The sequence below is a fragment of the Perna viridis genome, chromosome 4 (assembly GCF_037379345.1).
Source record: "Perna viridis isolate PV_CMFRI_1.1 ecotype Kerala chromosome 4, ASM3737934v1, whole genome shotgun sequence".
NCBI lineage: Eukaryota > Metazoa > Mollusca > Bivalvia > Mytilida > Mytilidae > Perna > Perna viridis.
The window spans coordinates 1183634-1196866 of record NC_142448.1 but is presented as its reverse complement, the minus strand read 5'-3'; the positions used below and the strand labels follow the sequence as shown (position 1 = coordinate 1196866).

At 33.4% G+C, this 13233-nt stretch overlaps 1 protein-coding gene across 1 annotated transcript in view; it reads right to left on the bottom strand.

Moving 5' to 3' along the window:
• The window catches only part of LOC148618377 (MAM and LDL-receptor class A domain-containing protein 2-like), a 50013-nt gene that overhangs the window by 25811 nt on the left and 10969 nt on the right, over positions 1 to 13233 (bottom strand). The window contains exons 13-24 of the mRNA XM_088577239.1: positions 12839 to 13023; positions 12347 to 12419; positions 11799 to 11918; positions 6398 to 6492; positions 5829 to 5955; positions 5018 to 5193; positions 4431 to 4512; positions 2939 to 3049; positions 2110 to 2204; positions 1654 to 1774; positions 1082 to 1254; positions 579 to 660 (exon numbers count right to left, since the gene is read on the bottom strand). Coding sequence (XP_088433365.1) covers positions 579 to 660; positions 1082 to 1254; positions 1654 to 1774; positions 2110 to 2204; positions 2939 to 3049; positions 4431 to 4512; positions 5018 to 5193; positions 5829 to 5955; positions 6398 to 6492; positions 11799 to 11918; positions 12347 to 12419; positions 12839 to 13023 — 1440 coding nt within the window. The remainder of the gene's footprint in view (positions 1 to 578; positions 661 to 1081; positions 1255 to 1653; positions 1775 to 2109; positions 2205 to 2938; positions 3050 to 4430; positions 4513 to 5017; positions 5194 to 5828; positions 5956 to 6397; positions 6493 to 11798; positions 11919 to 12346; positions 12420 to 12838; positions 13024 to 13233) is intronic.

The window sequence follows — 13233 nt, the reverse complement described above, 5'->3', positions numbered from 1 at the left end:
TGTACATCTTTTGCAGTTATGATGCCAAATCTACTATGAACAAATATTTCATATTGTATAGTCAGATTAAAAAGGATTGAGGTTGGAACTGGAAAAGAAAGTGTTCTTATGAGTATTTGTGTCATTGTTGTTAAATTGATATTCAGTTTGTTATTGATTTATTATTGTTAACCCTGCCATGTAAAGACCTACAGTTACAGTTGGATTAAATATCTATATATAAGAAAATTAAACAGTATTATTAAGAAAGAAAAACAATAGACAAACATGCAAAACTGATTGTTAGGGATTAATTTGAAAAAAGAATGACAATGGAACATTCAGTATAATAAAATAAATAACACATAGCTTAAAGGGTGATATAGAGTTTGGCAGCACTAACAAATACATTGTCACCCTTGTCTATGCCTTGGGGTTACGACGACTTTCTCAGGATAACAAACTGCTCTATTACCCTCTTAGCTATATGTTGTTTATATAATATTCCAAACTACTGGTACAGATTGGCTTTTGATTTGAATCTTATTTAATTATTTCCAGGATCTGCCACCACAAGCTAATTATAAAAATGCACTTACCACATAACATTGGTGAAACAGATACAAAGTCAATGGCAATATCTGATTTGTCCCCATCTCCAACCACACCTTCTATAATCACCTATCAGATAAAACATTTAACAAGTGTCAATATTCATTTCAAAGAACCTTAAGGAAAGCACACTTAAAGAGGATCGTTCATTTTTTTGTTGCCTGCTCTTCAGGTTTTTTTTTCCACAAATGCAGTAAACATACCAAATAGAAGCTGTCAAAACTGCATTACATGAATATAAAATTAATAGGTATAACACATAGTATGATCCAATGATTATATAGAATCACCAGTCCACTTGAACAAGGAAGGACTTGTTCACTCATGGCCAATATTTAAAGGGGGAAAAGACATTCACTGAAGGTCAGAGTTTGTTTTTTAAGCACTGGTTTACCAACATAAGAGATATTCTGAAAATCTAGTTTAAACAGATTTATAAAGTATATTCAGGGACTGGTAAAGACATTTATTACTATAGCTTTATGCTTACTCTAGAAGGGGTAGTAAAGTTGAGATTAATTTCAGCCTGGTTCCACTGTTGTCCCTGGTCACCAGTTCGTGACCATTCAGTTATCTCCCCTTGTCCATCATCAACCAGAACATTGAGGGTACCAGTGTTATCACCATACATGTAGTAGGAAAACTTTAAACAATGTTCCATATCTAAAATAAAGAGTTTAGTAAAAACATCAGGAAACATTTAAGGAATGATAAAATATAATATTAAAATGACACTAATTAAACTGTCAAGCATTCAATTCAGACTCTCCTTAAATGACTAAGTTTTATTGTCACCATCAATGAACAATACTATACACATCCAACAACAACAAATATTCCAGTTACAACCAAAAAACAATTTTCTGACCTGGTAAAGATGTACCAAAATGTAAGGTTATATGGTTAGGTTAAACCTTTCTTTCACATCCAATAATGTATAAATATGAACAGATTCTTTACCTTTACAAACAGTATGGGAAACAATGCAAAATTTTACCCTTGGCCACTTTCCTTTTATTAAATATTGCAATCTAAAACTGTTAAAAAAGAAAGGTATTACACCTGACAAGTGGAGGGAGCTAAGCCTTGCTGTACTACCAGTCTGATCACTAGATTCTGTGTAGAAATAATAGGTACCAACAGCTGCAGTAGATGGTCCAGTACCTGAAGTCGGAGTGTAGCCCTGTGCATACAGCAAGAACTGTCTAATTATACAACATTCTACACATACAGACTTGTGTTAAAACAATGATGTATCAATAACTATACATTTTGTATATGCTGAAAATGTCCATTAGGAAAGAAAGAACTGAAAATTTTCACTAATATAATTATTGTCAAACCTCTAATCCAACTTGTCCTCAATGTATTTGGTGGTGAAAAAAAATCATAAACATTTAAAACTATGCAAAATGCATAACATATTTAAAACAGTTGTCCATGAAAAAAATCGAATTTGCACAAAATTCATGTCTACTAAATCTACCCTTTAATGATATTCTGTTATACTGAACGAACCTCACTCATTTTCCAATCAATGGTATCATTGACAGTATCTTGGCCCAGAAATGAACAGAAAGTATTCTCAAAAGAACAAATCAGAGTAGCATGTTCTGAAAGAAAGAAAATTATTTTTTTAAAAACATTATTTTCTATTATCTTTAGGCATTTAAATATCAATTTCTTTTTAGAAGACTAAGTAACAACTATAAAGTAAATGCAAAATTTACAGAGAATACCCTGTTTCAAATGGAGTTAAATGTTAAATGTATAGCTCCTTAGTTAAGAGTAGGAAACTCACTCAAATTCTAGTCAGTCTTGAATACAATTTTTCAACATAATTACTATATGGCTATATTCATTTTTGCTAAAATTACTTAGCACTGCCAAACAAATAACCAGTCTTAGGCTGGCGGGCAGGCTTTTATTTCCAACTCTGCTTAGTTCAATTATCTCCATTTAGGGTATCCTAACAGTAATTATCTTCCTTCATCTACAAATAATGACTAATCTTCATATAAAATTTTATTGAAACCCCTTAAGCAGTTTAGGAGGGGCTTCACTGACAAACTTTCAACATGTAAAACCCTTAAATTAGATTATCTCCTTTGTGGAGTAATGTTCATTCATATGGGCAGATCAACTATGTTGCAGTACCTTCCAATAAAACTCTTGAGCAGTTTAGGATAAATTGTGCTTACAAGAAATATGAAATGACATATACCCCAAAAACTTTGATTGCAATGAGTAAAATAATGCCCCTCTGTGCATTAAATGCAAGCTTACCAAAAATCTGTGTCATTGAATTAGATCATCAACTGAACTGATGTGACTCAATTAACCTTACCAATAATCTGACAATGGGAGCCTGAGAACCCAGCAGCACATCTACACTCATAGTCTGTACCATTAACTTCTATGCATGTTCCTCCAAACAGGCAGGGGCTAGAGTTACACACTGAAAACAGACAAAGACTAGAGTTACATACTGAAAACAGGCAGGGGCTAGTGTTATACATTGAAAACAGACAAGGACTAGAGTTACATACTGAAAACAGACAAGGGCTAGTGTTTCACACTGAAAAAAGACAGAGACAAGAGTTACATACTGAAAACAGTCAGGGGCTAAAGTTAAACACTGAAAACAGACGAGACTAGAGTTACATACTGAAAACAGGTAGTGGCTAAAATGACTCACTGAAAACTGACACAGACTAGAGTTACATACTGAAAAAAGACAAGGGCTAGTGTTACACACTGAAAACAGACAGGCACTAGAGTTACACAATAAAAACAGAACAGGTGCTACAGACACAAATTAACATACGGAAAACAGTCAAGGGCTAGAGTTACACACCGAAAACCGACAAGTCTAGAGTTACACACTGAAATAAGATATGGGCTAGAGTTACGTACTGAAAACAGTCAAGGACTAGAGTTACATACTGAAAACAGACAGAGGCTAGCGTTACATACTGAAAACAGATAGGTGCTAGATTTACACACTAAAAACAGTACAGATCCTAGAGACACAAAGCAAACACAAGTTAGAGTTATACACGAAAAGACATTTTCTATAGCTTAAATGCAACAGAGTCCTGGATTGAGTACAACATTCTCTAATCTTTCTTAACACCGAGTCCTGGATTAAGTACAACATTATCTAAAGATTACTAACAACAGAGTACTGGATTGAGTACAACATTATCTAAAGATTACTTACAACAGTCTTAGATTGAGTACAACATTATCTAAAGACTACTTACAACAGAGTCCTGGATTGAGTTAAATATTATCTAAAGCTTACTTAAAACAGAGTCCTGGATTGAGTAAAATATTATCTAAAGCTTACTTACAACAGTGTCCTGGATTGAGTATGACATTATGTAAAGCTTACCTACATCAGATACCTTGATTGAGTACGACATTATTTAAAACTCACTTACACCAGAGTCCTGGATTGAGTAAAACATTTTCTAAATCTTACTTACAACATAGTCCTGGATTGAGTATGACATTATGTAAAGCTCACTTACATCCGTCCTGGATTTAGTACAACATTATTTAAAGCTCACTTACATCAGAGTCCTGAATTGAGTAAAACATTATCTAAAGCTTACTTACAACAGTGTCCTGGATTGAGTACGACATTATGTAAAGCTCACTTACATCAGTCCTGGATTGAGTACGACATTATTTAAAGCTCACTTACATCAGAGTCCTGGATTGAGTAAGAGTAATCAAGGGAACCAAGGTTATAGCAGTAATCAAAACATTATCTAAAGCTTACTTACAATAGTGTCCTGGATTGAGTATGACATAATCTGAGGCTTACTTACAACAGAGTCCTGGATTGAGTAAGACATTATCTATAGCTATATCTCCCATATAATCCCCTCCACTTGTGGCCTCTATAAATATCTGCAACAGTAAACAAGTTATTAGTGTCAGTGGTAATTGTTTTCTTATCTTTGCTGTTTTGGAGAAGTTCATTCTTGACTTGTATCAGAAATGTCTGTGTAGGGTTCTTATCATGATTTATGTTAAGAAGAAGGTAAAGAAGTCCAAAAATAGAAAAATAAAAAAAGGATCAGATAAACTATGGACCCTTCATAATTTTGCAAGATGGAGGAAAAACAGGTTTCTGGCATGGAAATTTTTACTAACTTCAAAATGCATTTGTGAAAAATCAGACCAAGGTGTCATCAAATTAAATAGCTCCAAGGCTATTTAAAGGTACATATATTTCTTCAGAAGTATTTCAGGATCACTTGTCTCATACCAATATGGTGAGCATTAGAAACACGTAAAAAATTCCTCAGGTTTCTGGATTTACAATTTTATCTTAACAGAAAATCTAGAAAAAATAGATATCAATGTAAAAAAAAATAGCTACATATTAACTACTGTGGTATATATCACACACCTTAAGACCCTCAATAGGAGGAATGTCTACACCAGTCCTATGCCATCTGTTACCCTGGGAGTAATATTTGACCCAGGATACAGTCACTGGTGTACTGGTTCCCTCTATTTTTACTGAAAGACTGGACACAGCTAAGCCATACATATGGTAGTTAAAAATCAGACATCTACTGGCAGCTTAAAACAAAACAGGAAAGAATATAAAAAGATGGCCATCTATACTGAATTAAATTAAAACACCATATAAGAACTAGAAAAAACTGCAATGCTCACTAACTTGATACCCCCTACTACCCCAATTGATAACATGCACCTTTTAACCTCCATTTTAATTTGGATCAAAATCCAAAATAAGAGGTGCACCATGGAAATCTGTGAAAGTTTAATTTAATTCCATTCAGTGGTGTAGGAGGAGTAACGGAAAAGAGATGGGCCCCCATGTACCTATATTCACAAATGACAAAGTCCATGCTTTGCTATGTGAAATCCCCAAATTGATTCAGATCAAAATCCAAAATAAGAGGTGTATAATGGGAAAATACAAAAAAGATTCAGTAAAAGTTTCATTGGATTCCATTCAGTGGTGTTGGAGAAGTTACAGATAAAAGATGGGTCCCCCTGTGCAAGGAAAGGAAGGACAGATGGACGATGGACAGACACCCCTATTACTACATACCCCTACTTGCATAAAAAATTCATATATGCTGGGGCAATTCAAAAAGCTTCCTTCAGGTAGCTACAACAATATGAGCAAAATTGATTCATTTTTTTTTATCATTGTGTCCTTTTTACCATGAATAAGTTCTACAAACCTTTAAAGTTGACATTGGTTTGATAAACAGCTTTCTGTCCTGCAGTTGTAGAAGAGGTTTCTAGGTAACTGAAGTAAATTCCCTCTGCAGCTATAGCAGGACCAGTCACTCTGGATGGAGTCTCCCTCTACAATAGGACAAAAGAGAAGATCAGTTTTGTTACATTACTCTCTATCATCCCATAGTAAATAAAAATATGAATAACTGAACTAATCCTGTTTCCCCTGACATAATTTATAGTCATACATTAGTGGAAACCCAGTTTTCCCATAAAATAATCTATAGCCCTACTGAAGTGACAACACAATTCCACCTGATATAATCTAAAGCTTTACCAAAGTATTTTTATGCCCAGTTTGCCTTGACATAATCTACCAGTATAGCCCTAGTGAAGTAACAGTTGAGTTCTCCCTAGACATAATTTGTAGTCTTGCAAAAGTGACAACCCAGTTCTTCCTTAAATTAATATGTAGCCCTATCAAATTGACAACCCAGTTCTCCCTTCACATAATTGATCATAATACCAAAGTCACAACCCAGTTTTTCCTCGACATAATCTATAGCCCTACCGAAGTCACAACCCAGTTCCAGTTGTCTTTACTTGACTGTGACAGGAAACATGATGCTCCTACTTCAAATGTACAGCTATATGGTGTAAGACTTCCTACAAAACAAAATCCGATTTTAATATAATAAATACATTATATATGCTAATTAGATATTCCATTAAACATTGTCATTCAAAAAATGTTCAATAATAGACAATTTGATGTATTTACAGATCTATACATTATAGTTATTTTGTTTTTTTCACATTTATGATTATAATTTTGGTTCTTATAACTAACCATTTCACATAAATTAAAAGATTTCAAGAATATCACCAGCACCTAAAACTTTGTACATATAGGGCTCTCCATGAAATATTTACAAGTTTTCCCAGCAACAAGCTATACCAATCAATGTCTGGACCTGTGTCGTACTGCAGCTGTGATTTATAGTTGCTCAGGACAATGCACCAACAAAAGTGTTAAAGATGGATATATGGAAATACGGAACATAATTCCCATAAAAATTAGAGAATCAAAATTTCATGATAAATTGCATAACTACATTTGGTGTTCTTCCTACACTGAGTAGTTTCAGAGGAGTTATGATGACTAGCTGAAGTGTAACAGACAGAAAGATGGACAGATGAACAAACAGACAAACAAAGTGACCCAACTCCTAGACCTGCTGCCGCCACAGGTTAAAATACAGATGTACCAATTTTATCATGGTTTGGACCTTGATATTTGTGAATTTTATCCCCTGCATTTACTTAAGATTAAGTACGAAAATAATGGTCCAGCCCATGATAAAATGAGTAAATATATGGCATAATTATTGTTTCCTCTTTATTTTCTACTTTCAGTAACAATAAAAGAACAGCGTTCCAATGTCCCCTGTGTAAAAAAAAGTGCAAAAACTGTAAATTCACTGAAATTTTCTAAGTCGAAGGGTCAAAACTTCCGTAAAAATCATTCAACCATAACCAAAGTTGAACTTAATCTTTAAAAGGGATTAGCTTTAAAAGGGGAGAGCCTATTGTAAGTCAATATGCAGATGATATGTTTTTATTGATAGATGGGAAAGAATAATCTTTGGGAGATGTCATGTTTTGAAAATGAATAGTAGTAAAACCAAGGTACCGTGGGTTGGAAGTAAGAAATATTCAAAGAATATTTTATGCCCAGCTTGATTGGTCAATTTCAAATTTCAGATATTTAGATATTGACTTTTCACTTGATCTGACCTCTATCATCAATTCAAATTTTAAGAAAAAAGTGCCCAAAATTTCTAGACTATTAAAAAGCTGGCAACACAGGAAGCTTACTCTTCAAGGAAAGATTACTGTGGTTAAAAGTTTGGCCTGATAAATAAATTGATTCATTTATTAACCACTCTACCTGATATTAGTCACAATTTTATAAATGAATTAGATAAACTGTTTCATGGTTTTATTTGGGATGGAAAAACCAAAAAAATAAGTGCAAGAGTAATCAAGGGAACCAAGGTTATAGTGCTAATCAAAAGAATGTAATCCAGGGACAAAGACCAGACATGGAAAACAGACATACACAACAAAGAACATAAAGTAACTAAAATTATACATACAAAGTAACAAAAGTAAATGAGCAACTCAGACTCCACTAAAAACTGGGAGCAAGGACCAGGTGCCCTGGTAGGGTAAGTGTCCTCTGCTTTTCTAGAAACACCCGCCGAGTTGCCCATAAAAAGTCAAGTCCAGGGTAGACAAAAGAGGAAAGGAAAACTATGACCTGTTGAATAAATCAGTTTTCATGGTGCTGATGGATACACCATAGCGATCCACGAGTTCATGATGACGACCATAAAACTTCTGTAGTGATGACTTCAATCTTGTAGCAACATAAACCTGTTCCAGCAGCCTATTTGTTAGAGTTCTAGCGCGATACAAAAAGTCTGCGTAGTTTCGGCAAGCTCTGGCATAAAGTATGAGTTGTGATATGAACACTCCATACGCAGGAGCCGAAGGGATGTTGCCACAGATGAAAGGAAAGTTGACAATTCTGAATGAAAAGTCATCACGTTTGTCGTAAAGTTTGGTCAATAGTTTTCCTTTACCATCGATTTCTAAGTGTAGGTCAAGATATGAGGCTGACTTCACAGTGTCTGTAGTATCCTTTATCTCAAGTTCTTTTGGGTAGATGCGATGTATCAAATCCCCGAAATTAGGATTGTTTAAAGATAATATGTCATCTATATAGTGGAAACTGAGATTGAAGGATCTAGCCAAACAATATTCTTTCTTTCTGATCAGATCAGATCAGCTATAAAGTCAGCCTCATAAGAGTGAAGGAATAGGTCAGCAAGTCAATTAAAAATTCCAGCATCTTGTAAACATCTTTTGGAAGATGATTTGGAATTATTTCTTACAAAGTATGAGGAATCTCTACCAAGAACTATATATTTGCATCTAGGTGTACCATCTTTTTTGGAAAAACAACAATGTATAATGTTTTTAAGTCGGGATTTTAACTGAGTATGGGGAATAGAAGTATACAGTGTTGAAAAATCATAGATTTTAATGCTATTATATTCAGATAATAGTCTTGAACTGATTGTCTCCAAAAGATCTGTCGAATTTTTCAGGATCCACATCGAATTAATACCACTACGGGAGAAACAAGTGTTGTGGTAGGACTGTAGACCCTCTTTGACAGTTGTGAGTATAGAAGTTAAAAGTTTTGAAAGAGGTTTGGTGGTACATTTTGCAGATCCAGCTATGAAATGTTGTTTGTATGGACTCTTGTGAAGTTTAGGAATCCAGTACATAGACGGTAAATCACAATCATCGTCCTTGGTAGAGAGACCAAAAGAGGATAGCACAGATTTATGGTTTTCCACAATCTCTTCTTTGGAGAGAGTGGTAGCAGTGTAGGTCTTATCACTGCTATTATTTTCTACGTCTACCTCTGATAATAAACATTGGATATGAAACGTTTTGCAGACAAAAACAATGTTGTTTTGGGCTTTGTCTGCTGGTACGACAACATATTTGTCATGTATAGTAGACAATGTTTTTGCTACATCAGGGTCTTTGAAAACTGATGTAGCCTTGGCACTCATTGACCTACTTAAAACTTTCATTCGTTTCAAAATTAAAGACCTCACAGCCTTCAACCACTCTGACAGAGAATCAATGTCTTCTTGTCCTCGTTTTATCCATTTTCTTGCATAGTCCTCAACGGCATCCATAAGAACTTTAAAGTTATAATTCCAATTTATAGAGCGTGGTTCACGGTACTTGGGACCTTTAAAAAGGATATTACGCAGAGATTCATTTTCGATAACGGTTCAAAACTCTTATAGCAGACATACCATATGGAGTATTGCAAATGGTTCATCTGCCATTTTATATGACTTATCTAAAAGTGGGATGGGTGAGAAGGATTTTTTTCATGAAAATGGGGATTGGCAGCATTTATTGAATTTATCACTTAAACATATAGGTGGTTTACGAGTTTTTTCTCTTAATAAAGAGAAACTTCTTTCAGTTAAAGATTATATCAAAAACCCTTTTTGGAGGGATGTGATTTGTGCTTTAAGTTTCCAAACCAATTCTTAAATCTAGTGATATTAAACAATGTTTATCAATTGATATTTTGAACTATGTATCAGAGAAAATATACCTTACTACATGTATGTATCAGAGAAAATATACCTTACTACATGTATGTATCAGTAGAAGATATACCTTACTACATGTATGTATCAGTAGAAGATATACCTTACTACATGTATGTATTAGTAGAAGATATACCTTACTACATGTATGTATCAGAGAAAATATACCTTACTACATGTATGTATCAGTAGAAGATATACCTTACTACATGTATGTATCAGAGAAAATATACCTTACTACATGTATGTATCAGTAGAAGATACACCTTACTACATGTATGTATCAGTAGAAGATATACCTTACACGTATGTATCAGTAGAGGATATACCTTACATGTATGTATCAGTAGAAGATATACCTTACTACATGTATGTATCAGTAGAAGATACACCTTACTACATGTATGTATCAGTAGAAGATACACCTTACATGTATGTATCAGTAGAAGATATACCTTACTACATGTATGTATCAGTAGAAGATATACCTTACTACATGTATGTATCAGTAGAAGATATACCTTACTACATGTATGTATCAGTAGAAGATATACCTTACTACATGTATGTATCAGTAGAGGATATACCTTACATGTATGTATCAGAGAAAATATACCTTACTACATGTATGTATCAGTAGAAGATATACCTTACTACATGTATGTATCAGTAGAAGATACACCTTACTACATGTATGTATCAGTAGAAGATATACCTTACTACATGTATGTATCCGTAGAAGATATACCTTACTACATGAGATGGAAAAATGCTAATATTAAATACATTTCTAATATAATGAATGCAGCAAGAAACAATTTTCTTTCTTTCTAAGACATCAAATATAAGAAAAACAGCCAGAACTTTGTTAAATATTTTGCTTTGATTAGCTCTATACCTTCTGGTGTTAAAAAATGTATTAGAGAAGTTAAAGATATCAATATAGCAAATTTCATACCAAAGTTATATCCCAATTAAAAATTTTATAAGTAGGAAAATGAACTTAATGTTGAAATCCCAGAATGGAACAAACTATTTGTACTCAATAAGAAGTGTTGTAGAAATGTTTACCTGAATAATTTCCAATATAAATTTTTACACAGAGTTATTCCTACAAATGTATTTTTGTACAAAATTCACATTAAAAAAAGTGATGTATGTTCTTTTTGTGACCATGAAAAGAAAACAGTTGAACATTTATTTTTTGATTGTGCAATCACCTTTACTTTTTTGCAAAATGTTTATCACAGTCTGCAAAGATTTTTTACAGGCTTGGTTTTGAAAAAAATGTTTTCCTTTTCAGTGATCCCAAAAAGGACTTTTATTGAATCTTCTATTGACTGTTACAAAGAACTATATATTTAAATGTAAACTTGAGGAGAGACTTCCAAACTTATTAGGGTTAAAGCATAAAATTAGAAGCTTATATGATATTAAATTATATATATGCCAGAAAAATTTCAAGGAAGATAAAGTCAAACAATTTTGGGCCCCTATTGACATTACATGATGTATGAGTCTTTGTAAAAATCTGACTATACTCATAAAGAAATATTTTTTTTTTTTAAAGTTGAACTTAATCTGTAACTTTTCATAATAAGGCTACATACCAAAAACAAACTTATTTGGTAGGAACATTACAGAAAAAGTGTGGAAAACCCAGATGGACAGACGAACAGCATTTCCATGTCCCCTCGCAACGCATCATGGGGGACAAAAATAAATTAGATACACATAGCCCTCTATCAACATACAGCCTACCTGTCTCAAAACAGTCAACCCCTGTAAACCCTGAGGGACATAGGCAGGTATATGATGAGACTCCATCAGGTACACATGTTCCTCCATTTTTACATGGCTTAGTACTCACACATGATCCACCTACCAAAGTCAAACTTCACTAAATCTAATGTTATACTTCTACATGTACTACACAGTATTCTTTATCTTTTTATAGTTGATGATTGATAGGTCATGTAGGTTGCCAGGGACAATAATATTTACTGAAGGAATGATAAACTCTCTTACAGTCAGTGTTTCATAATTCCTCAACAAAAAGAAACTGATGTACTTTTCAGTTAATACTAAAATATACATATTTTCATCATTTAAAGCTTTGTAAGGAAAACATTAATTGAAACAGCTGAGAAAAAAAAACTGTTTCACCATCTGATTGTAGCATTTAACTAAAACTCAATAAAACAATGTGACATCAAATAGCAGAGACTAATGACTGGTCTTGACATAAGCTTAAAAAAATAGTGTATGAGTAACCATCCAGAAAACGTGAGGTATGCTAATAGACTTACTGCAAGGTCCAGGAGATAGAACTAAGTTGTCCATTACAACCTCACGATCTCCCACTGCACCCTCTATTGTTAACTGTAAAAACATATCATATCTATGCATAGTATATAATATTTAAGTCATTTTATGAATTTTAAGTAAAGCTCGTAAATGTTTGTTAAACTAATTGGAAATAAATTGATATTTTAAAATGGAGGAATATGTTGAAAAAATTTTTGAATTGATAACATGGGGAAAGAAATTTACATTTATCTTGTATCTGATATTGATGTGGTCAATTTCGTCTGTTAGAAACAAGGCAACAATTCTGAAATAACACAACATTCAGTATAGATCAAGGCCTCACATGTACCTCTAAATGCCTGTATTCAATTTCAAGATCTATTGTACAAAAGTATAAAAAACAAATTGACACAGTCTTTTGCAAATTTGGGACTAACACTAGGTCTTGGATTTATATGAGACATTATATGTTAAATGCTGTGTAATATTACCTGCAGTCCATCAACTGACGGTATATCAACCGCCATAGTTCTCCATGTATTTCCAGTATCAGAGTTCTGAAGCAGTAAGGAGGTTTTTGCAACATTTGTTCCTGTATAACTAATTTCAAAATAAAAATACTGGTCAGCAGGAAATGCTGTGATTTGGTAGTCAAACTCTAAACATCTTGGGGATGCTGAAAAATCAATATTATTTTAACTACGAAAGTTAGACAATCAATATTTTCTATGATTTGGCCATCTACTTCTTGGATGGCTATATCTTTGTAATATTACACCATGGATGATGTGATCGGAAGTATTTGGATGGCTATATCTTTGTAATATTACACCATGGATGATGTGATAGGAAGTATTTGGATGGCTATATCTTTGTAATATTACAC